Genomic DNA, 10,072 nt, shown 5'->3' on the forward strand with positions numbered 1-10,072 from the left:
ACCACCTTCGATTCCATTGATTTTAGTCAGTGAGCCCGATTTTTTTGGTCTATCATACTCATCCCTAATATATATAGACTTATTGAATATTATCTAATTATATTAGACATACAAATAAAAATAGCTTATTACTATAAAATAAATATATAAATAAACATAAAGTATTTTAGATATAATGTCTTATAAGGATGAATTACTATTTTAAAGATTGGGATCAAACTAAGAGTAGAGATACAAGACAATGTCATATATTTAGGCTTTATCATAACTTTCAACTTGTAAAAATAAGAATATCTATGACCTAATTAACGAGAGGGGGGGAAAAAGAGTTTGCAAGGAAATTGAATGAAATAGTATGAATATAGAAAGAAAAATAAAATGAAAATGACCTCGAGCTAAGGACATTTTTTGAGAAGCAAATAATAATAAATGGGTTGTTCCCAAGCAGAAGAAGGCGTAAATATGAAATGGCAAAACGTTTAGGGTTGGAAGAGAGGCTTATTAGAGTGGCCTGGTTCGTCTCCCAGTGGCTCTGCCACAAAGCAGAGCATTCTTTGGAATTGGATACTCGTCTCTCAAAGATGTCGATGGAGTGTAAACTCTTAAGTAAAATTGTTGCCCTAAGTACTGCCTTGCCCAGAATTCTGACCTTAAATTCCACATTCCTACGTTGTCTAGCGCCACATATATTGCAGTCCATGACTTTGGATACACCTGCCATTAACAATGGTTAACTTCACATCTTCCTTCCAAAAATTATTTTAAAACAATAAATCATAGATTTTAGATTTTTTTTTTCATATTTAAAATCACTATAAAACATATCTTTAATTAATGCATTTTTCATATTATTGAAATTGATTTTGAATGGGTAAAAAAAAAAATTTATATTTTTTAAAATGACAAAAGTGATTTTTTAGGAAAAATCTTATAAGTTAAAAATTTCCAAAAATATTTATATTTTATAGCAAAAGTTTCACAAATGTTTTGTATTTTTAGATCTTTTTGCTCTAAAATGTAAATATAATATTTTTTATATTTAAAAAGACCCCATTTTTTTAACCATTTTACAATCACTCCTAAACATGTTGTAACTAGCTAATAAACTTTACTTCCATCTTCAAATTTCTTATCTATTTTTTACCTATGTTTTTTAAATATGACTTAATTTTAAAAAGTAAAAATAGTAATTTTTAAAAAATTATTTTTTAAAAAAATTAACTAAGAATTCAAATGTTTTATTTAAGAATATTAAAAAACGAAAGTGAAGAGATTGGGAGGAAAAAGCATAAATTTGAAAAGTAGAATAAAAACAAAATTGTTATCAACGGTCTTAAGACTCATTTGATAATTATTTAGGCTCTTTTTGATAACTATTTCATTTTTTATTTTTGATTCTTGAAGATTAAACTTATTTCCTCTCCATTTCTAATAATGATTTACATATTTCTTAAGTACAATGGTTGATTTTCTTAGCTAAATTCAAAAAATAAAACACATGTTTTTAAAGCTACTTTTTTAAATTTTCAAATTTTGACTTGGTTTTTTTAAACCGTATAAAAATTAGATCACAAATGAATAAATTTGGGAGTAAAAGCAATGTCTCTAAGTTTAATTTTCAAAAATAAAAAAATTTAAAACAAAATATTTACCAAAGATTAGTTTTTGTTTTCACAAAAGAAAAAAAAAATGTTTGTTTTCTTCCGATTACTTTCCATTGTTTGTCTTCTTTTTTCCAAGTTAACATTTGAATTTAATGCAAAATTTAAAAAAAAAAAATTAAAAACTATATTTTTTTTCCAAAACTTACACTGATTTCGGAAACACTCTCAAAAAAGTAGACAACAATGAATTAATTAGAGAGTAATGTTTATGAACACATTTTAAAAAAATAAAAGACAAAATATCAAATGGCTATTAAACTATCGTTGGTTTCTTGTTTCGGAAAAAATTTAGCTTATAGACACACTTTTCCTATCTGAGGTTCTCTATTTTGTTATCTATATTCTAATCATGTTTTCAAAATTCATGTAGTCTTGAAAATTAAAAAGAAAAATTTTGAAGTATTTGCTTTTACTTATGAAATTTGATTAGGGATAATTGTTTCTTGAAGACCACACATTTTAGTAAAAACTGGAGTTTGGTTGTACCTGAGTGGTACAACGTGCAATAGCGTCTCGTAGATTGTATTGGTTTCTGCTATTTGATGTCCATTGCCCTCCATCCATACTGAATTTCACAAACATTTGTTTTCAGATTTAAAAAAAAAAAAAAAAAAAAAAAACCAAGAGAAATGAAGAAGAAGAAGCAGGAGATGAGAGGTTAATTACCCAACAACGAAGAAGGAGTAGCCATCGAGATGCCAGCTCTGGATGAGGTCTTCGTTGTTCTGGAAAACAATTTCGACAAAAGCTCTGTAATCAGCGCCCATAACAGAGGTGTCTTGGTAGATTCCTCCGCCGTTTGGCCAGTCGGAAATGCTTCCCACCCGGAAAACTCCTCCTATTTTGAAGAAGTCCGCCACCTTCAGGGGAGTATCTGCCGGGATAAATGACACGCTGTTCACGGCGTATCTTTGCTTCCCATTCACAAGCCCCGCTGAGTTCGACAGAACAATGGTTCTGGTTGTGCTGATGAGACCATAGTGATAAGACCCTTGTGGATTCGGCCGAGGCCCACTGGCTGTAAGATTGGTTCTGCAATTCGCATGCCAAATTAATCACATTATTAAAGGCTGCACCATCTAGACAATCTTTTTTTTAAAAAAATAATTATATATTTTTTAAATTCTATTTATAGTGGGTAAGGAAGAGAGGTGGAATTAGATGCAATTTACTAATAAAAGATATAGTGTTTATATTATCAACCTCGTGGTCTGAGATTCGATTCTCCCATCCCACACTTTAATTACAATACATTTGCAAACAAAAAAAAAACTGTTTAACATTTTTATAGAAAACATCTTATTTTTATTGATATTTCAATAAAAGAATTATTACAACATTTTTTATTTATTTTTTTTTATGATTTTGAAACATATTATTATTTATATTATATTTACATCAGTAATATTTAATTGTTTATTTTCATGTTTCTTGAACTTTTTCTAAGATATAATAAAAATATTGGTTTATTTCTTATGTTGATAAATCTATGAAAATGTAGAAATTAATGGAAATATGATGTTCACCAAAATTTAATATCATAGATAAACTATAAAATTTATCAAAAGTGAAAGATTGAAATTTATGAAATTGAATGCTTCAAACGAAAAATTGTGAAATTGAAGTTTAAGGTAAAATTGGCATGTCTGACTCATTTTTTCCTCAATAAACCAAACATTTTTTCCAAAAGACGATCTTTCTAAAATGATTTTTTTTAGTTTTTCGGACAACGTAATCATCAAATAGTTATCTAACGTACCTCAAAATTTGATTTTGATTAATTTATAATAAACAAAAGTAAGTTAGGTAGGTGGGTAGATTAATTACCGGATGGCTCGAGCCTGGTTAAGGGACCAATCAATTTGGATAGTTGGGCCACCAGGAGGCGGTCCTTGGACGGAGCCGGCGGAGTTGGCATAACGGAGAATAGCGGTGGTGGTGAGGATAGGAGTGGTAAAGCGAGAAGAAACAACAATGTAAAAGTCCTGAGCCGGCTGATCTGTTGTGACAAGAACGGAATAAGATTGGCCGACGTGAATGTCAAGGGAAGAGAATTCCGTTTGGAGGGTATGGGTTCCTTCAACTTCCACCACCTTCATTCTGTGGCCTTGAATTCTGAAGTTGAGAGAGCTTTGAAGCCCCACGTTTGAGATCCTCAGCCTGTAAGTTTTTCCTAATAAAACACATACACAACCAATCAACCAATTAATGATGAGCCCCTCCGAATCTAATTATCCCTTAATAACTACTAGTTAAAACACCACTTTTATTTTCTAATCCATCAATGATGATCTGAAAAGTGGATCAATTTCGTCATATTTGTTGTTGTTACATGTATGTTCTATAATCCTAATGAAATGTGATTATCATGTTTGTTGATACGTAGGACCCGTTAGGACATACCATTAATATTACTGTTACCGATATTATTATTGTTACTTTTATAGTTATCGTTACTGATTGACCTTAAACGACAAAGATAACTATAAGAAGATAATGATACCAGACAACACAAAGCAAACAATCTCAATCGTAATCAAATTACGTTTGCAAAATACTTAAGTAATCGTGATCTAAAGCAATTCAATTATGTTTATCGTTGAGGCTCAGTAGATTGATCTATCAATAAAATTCTATCACGATTAGACTAATTTTAATTACGGATGGACAAACATGACTTAAATTCGACTTGCTTTCACTGAAAAGTTATTAGCCAGAGCTTTCTTAATTACCTTGTTCCACATTGAAAGAGGCAGTTCTATTGGGCCCACGACCATTGATGAGGATTCCGTCGGGGAGTGGGAGCATTGAGCCATTGTCTAGTTGGGCCCTCAGCGTCTGCAAAAACAAATCCAAATTGTTGTATTTTAAAATGGCTAAATTTTAGGGGAAAGGAATACTTCTATAATATAATGCTCAGATCTATATTTAGTTATGTAGAAGATTCTCTCTCTACATTCTACATAAATCGTATATGTTTCTTCTTCACATGAGATGGAATCACTTTCCTAAAAACAAATAGAAAATAGTTTCTCACGTTCCCAATCCTAGTAATAATGGCCCCCCTGATTAAAATTGGTAATAAGCAAAAAAGAGAGACAAGAGCAAGAATGAACAGGACGCACCTTTTTGTTTTGTTTTTTCATTTCCTTGTCAATTGGACTATTTGGAGAATGGGGTTGGTGAAATTCATGTATAAAAAACGTTTATGTTAAAATACTATTTTCGTCCATATATTTTGGTTTCTCAATTTTAGTTGTAATTTTAAATGTCCAATTTTAATTCTTTTCAATAAATCTTAAATTCAAATCCTTACTCTTAGTTTATTGCTGGTTTTTTTTCTTTTAAACTCTCGCTATCTACGTGTATTTCAATATAATTTCTAAAATATATTCACATATTTTAACTTTGGACTATTTATTATTTAATCAATTTTGAAGAAAAATTACCTTTAAGGAACTCAACTATGATTGTAAATGAATTAAAATTAAGCAAATTCAAAATACAGACCAAAATAGTATATTTGTTTTTTTTTTTTTTTCTTTTTGGAGTTTTATATGAAAGTTGGAGATTTATATCACTCACATTAAAGTTGATAATAAATACTCGATGCTAGTTGAAATATTGTCACTTTAACAATGTTTGGCTTTGAGGTATTCCGAGAATCAAACTCAGGAGTTCGCACCCAACCCAAAACTTATTAGAAGGCCAAACCAAACAGAAAAGGACAAGAAAGTGGATTAAAGTTGGGCTTAGAATTTTTTTTCCTTTTTTTAGTATGTTATATTTGCACCGTTACAAATGTGACGCCTTTTTCAAAACGAACCGATCGACCATTCTCTTTCAAGTGTTTCATTTCAGATTCAGAATTCTACCTTCTAAAAGTTACCTTAAACTGGGCTAATAAATTAGCGAGAATTGGTTTATCTCATATAAAGAGAGAAGAAAGAAAAAGCCTATAATAATGACTTAGGGACGTTTGGTATTAAGATTATCTTAAGACTATAGTAACCATCTTTTCTTATGATAAATACTATTTCAAAACTCCAATTAGCTACAATAAACACTATTTCAAAATTCTTATTTGCTATAGCAAATCTATTATTTTTTTATTCTTTGTTATAATATTTACTCTTTCATTCTCAAACTAAAATAATTTATATCTCGAACACATACAGTTATAATCAAAACTAAAATAATCTACACCAAAAATATAAATTATTATAATTTAACTATAATAATTTAGGATTATAATAATCATCCCTAAGAATTAGGTGGGTTGAATACAGTTGTCTTTTCTAATTATGGGGAGAGTTTCATATGGTTAAATTAAATTAAGGAGGATCCTAAGTTGGGGGAAAGCGCGTTTAGGGGAGCCTAGGAATCAGTGCCAAAACGGATTCGTAAGGGCGCTTTCGTTGGCTGGAAAATCTGGATTCCATACAGCCCAACAATACAGAAAGCTCCTTTCGAAAGGGAAAAAAGAAAAAAAACAATGAAAAAGGCTTTTCATCAAATAGATGCACATGTCAACAAATCAATTAAATTCAGCTTATGATTATCGCACTGACAGGCAGCCATGGCCCTCACCATTGAAGAAATAAAGTTCCCTTTAATTAATCCAGCTGTTAATCTGAGTAGAGAGAGACTAGAGAGAGAAGCATAAAGGATATGAAGAGAGTCAAACATTACAGGTCAAGCAGTAGAACAGCAATGGTCTATGTCTACCGACAGAGGCAAAAGGGAAAAGAAAAAAAAAAAGTAGATTATAAAAAATATTTTAAAACTTTGTTATTTCTTTAGAAAAATATCCTCAATGTACTTATTTAAATATATATTTTCAAGATTGATCCATACAAGCATCTTAGTCACTACCCTTCGTTTCACTTCACTCAATTTTTCATCCATCTTCAAAGAAATTTTTGTGCAACTGCTTTTTTTTAAATACTTTTATAATTATTGACCCACTTCCTATAAACATAAAATGAAAAAAATATAACAAATTGTGAGAAAATGAAAATTGCAATAGAGATGATTATTGCATTAGGGTTACCATACACATGTTCATCCCTAATGCAACACGTTATAAAATGTGATAGTACACCCTGAAATAAGTCGAAGTTTAAATTTCATACATTTGTGGGAGATAGATCATTAATCATAAAGGAAAATGGTCATCCGTGAAAAGAAAAAAAAAACTCATATTTAATATTTGAAATATTTTAAAATAAACATATCTTTGTACATCATATATGAATTACCAAAAAAATATTAAAAATATTTTTTTTTTAAAAAAAAGAAAAGTTTGTAGTATTTGTGCGAGATGCACAAAAATAGACCATGGGTTAGAAAAGAATGGTTATTTTTCTTTTTTATAATTTAGCAAAAAAGGAAGAAAAAAAAAGTCAAATAAAACGGCGATTCCATTCCCTTCTATCTGGCCTTATCCCGCGACTATTATTCAATACTTTTTCACCTCTTTCACATTTGCCAGAGCTCAACTTTGAAACTAATATGAATGATTAAAAGTTCAATCTAACGAATAGCTTAATTCTGAAAAGAAGTTTAAAAAACGGGTTGAATAGTGATTAATTACCGTATGATTGGCTTGGTACCAGTCACCGATGAGGACAGTGTAATCGCCGGCAGGATCCGGGAACGGAACAGGAATTCGGGGGCGGCTGAGAATTCTAATCCCACCAAAACCACCGGCGGCCTTATGGAAGCCAAGAGAAGGGAAGTAATAGAAGCTTCCGATCTGATCTTTCATTTGAAGAATGTAAGTGAAGTTCTTCCCTGGAGGAATTGGGCAAGTTGTTCCGTACACACCGTCTTCGTATGAGTTTCTTCTCTGTTGAATCCCATTCCTAATTATCCCACAGTCCACACACCATTTTTCAGTTAATCAAACTTCCAATTAAGACAATAGATCCAATAATAACGATAATTTGTAGGCATTGTCTCAAACACCTTCTTCAACTAATTAAACCAGATCCAACCCCTAAATTTGACCAAATTAACTAGGAAGCATATTTTCACATTCAGTAACTAAAATGGAGATCTCGAGTCACAGATAAATTACCAGGAGAGGAGAAAAGGCTCATCCAAACTATTGAAGACATTGATAATGATATTATCATTAGTAACAGAGTGAATATCAGGGCCAGGAAACTGACCATTAATCAGAATGCCCTAAAAAGAAAGAACAGAGCAGATTCAGATCCATTCTCAATTGGACGAAGAACACAAGAATCAATGAAATTGAAGCGAAAACCTAACCTGCTGGGGGACGCCGAGGGGGTAAATGGTGCCGTAAGTTACATTCCAGTCGAAGAATCTGTAAGGATCGTCGGCTCGAACAATGGCGAAGAAGGAAATGCAGAGGAAGAGGAGAGGTGGAAGAGAGGATCCCATTAAGGCAATCGCCATTGTGAAGGGGGAGAAATGGCGATTGAAGGATTGAGAGGAGTGAGAGAGGAAGAGAGTGGAGGTTTATATTTAAGCTAGGTTCAGAGAGTAGGTAGTGAATGTACAAAGCCAGAGGACTGAATAGCGGGAGTGAAAGTGACGTAGTTTTTTTTTTTGGCTGACTAGACAAATTTAAATCTGGAAATGGATGGGTAAGAAATAAGAATTGCAACAACTTTTGGGGGGAAAATGAAAAACGGAGGGATAATAGATTTAGTTTGGAATGAGTCTAGTTAGAAGGGGGAGACAATTGCCCAAAAGACCCATTTTAAATGTTCAAAATGGTAAATGACTCCGTTTTTGAAAAAAATATCAAATGTCCTTTTGTTGATATCGTGATCATGTGAAGTTACGATATTACCCTTCTTTTTTCTTTTTTTCTCTTCTCAGTGCGAGAAATCTTCCTCTGCATGTCTTCTTCTTCTTCCCCACTTCTTTTCCTCTATATATCTTCTTCTTCTCCAGCACGATGAGTCCACACGAGCAGCTTTGACGTGACCACCCCCGGTGAGCGAGACTGAGAGAGATGAGTGATTTTGTGAGTGAGGAAACAAAGAGAGAGCAAAACAAGTGAGAGTGAGAGAAATAATGATTTGTAAGTGAAAAAGAAAGTGAGAGCGATACAAGCAAGAGCCAGGTGAGCGAGAGCGAGACTTCTTTTGCATGTGTGTGCAAATATATTTTGATAATTTCACCCGAATTTGACGTCAGCAAAGGATCATTTGACTTTTTTTTATTAAAAAAAAAAAAAAAAACCAGATCATTTCACATTTCTTACCTAATTTTTGGGTCATCCATCCGGCGTACCCAAAAGAGGATAATGGCCATAACTTATAAGAAATGTTTTCAAGTTTGTATAAATAAGGTCCATATATTTTAGTTTCTCTATTTTGAAGATAATTCAATTTTAGTACATGTATTTTCAAATATCAAATTTAAGTTAATGTAATTACAATAAATATTAAAGTTAATTTTTATCGAAATTGACTAAATAATAATAATAATTTTCATATAAAGAAGTATAATATGTGAATATTTTTGTAAAAATTATAGTGAAAACACGAATAGATAAAAAAAAAAAAAAAAGTTTATGGAAAAAATCAACATAACAAGCATTAGGACTAAATTGAATGAGTATAGGGACAAAAACAATATTTTAACCTATAAATAGCCCCTTTAAATGAACTTGTTTGTGTGAGTTTATTCAATGACAATCCCAACCATAAATGAAACTAGGTAAGAAAAAAAAAAGCTTAAAAATATAACTCCTCAATGGAAAAACCTCTCATTACTGAATGGAAAAATATCTAATACTATCGTGATACATATTTCTCTCATTTATTTTTTGAAATGTCATAAAATAATTTATTAATTTATCATTCATTTATTTTATAGACTTCACATAATTCTTGAATACTACATTTGTGACAAACAATGAAGGAAGGTATTATGAAAAAAATTTCCATACACCCTCATAGAATTGGGTCTTATTATAGGGTGTGATTCCAAAGGCCATTGTAGATTTGATCTTATGCTTATATATACCATATTGGTGTTTCTTAATTTGAGATTTTTTGCAATCTATGCTTTATTTCAATATCATTTTGTCAATCCTACCCATACAACTCACCATCAGAGAGTTGTCAATCGTGTGCAAATCTAGAAATGGCTAGTGTTTATTTTAGTGAAAAAAATAGGTATTTTAGGAAATAGCAGATGAGCTTAATTGATTAAATAAATTATTCAGTACAGAAGGATCCAACAAATAATACAGGGATTGCAAAGGAAACCCAATGAAAAGATAACACGTATACAAAAGAATAACAAATATGTAACCAAACAAACGACATCATTAAGAATAAAGAATAGAGAGGAAAAGAAAAGGATTAATGATTTATTGTGATGGTCTCTTTGGGCTCTGTTAAGTTGGGCCCCTCTGT

At 31.3% G+C, this 10,072-nt stretch overlaps 1 protein-coding gene across 1 annotated transcript; it reads right to left on the bottom strand.

The window, feature by feature from the left end:
• Positions 1 to 226: 226 nt before the first annotated feature.
• LOC120076585 (L-ascorbate oxidase homolog) lies at positions 227 to 8,192 on the bottom strand. Its single transcript, XM_039030457.1, has 8 exons — positions 7,944 to 8,192; positions 7,747 to 7,856; positions 7,261 to 7,531; positions 4,397 to 4,502; positions 3,492 to 3,837; positions 2,331 to 2,696; positions 2,151 to 2,229; positions 227 to 714 (listed from the first exon to the last, which is right to left on the bottom strand). The coding sequence occupies exons 1-8, from the start codon at positions 8,091 to 8,093 to the stop codon at positions 502 to 504; spliced, it is 1,641 nt and encodes a 546-aa protein (XP_038886385.1). The 5' UTR covers positions 8,094 to 8,192; the 3' UTR covers positions 227 to 501.
• Positions 8,193 to 10,072: the final 1,880 nt, after the last annotated feature.

This window comes from Benincasa hispida, chromosome 4 (assembly GCF_009727055.1).
Source record: "Benincasa hispida cultivar B227 chromosome 4, ASM972705v1, whole genome shotgun sequence".
Classification (NCBI taxonomy): domain Eukaryota; kingdom Viridiplantae; phylum Streptophyta; class Magnoliopsida; order Cucurbitales; family Cucurbitaceae; genus Benincasa; species Benincasa hispida.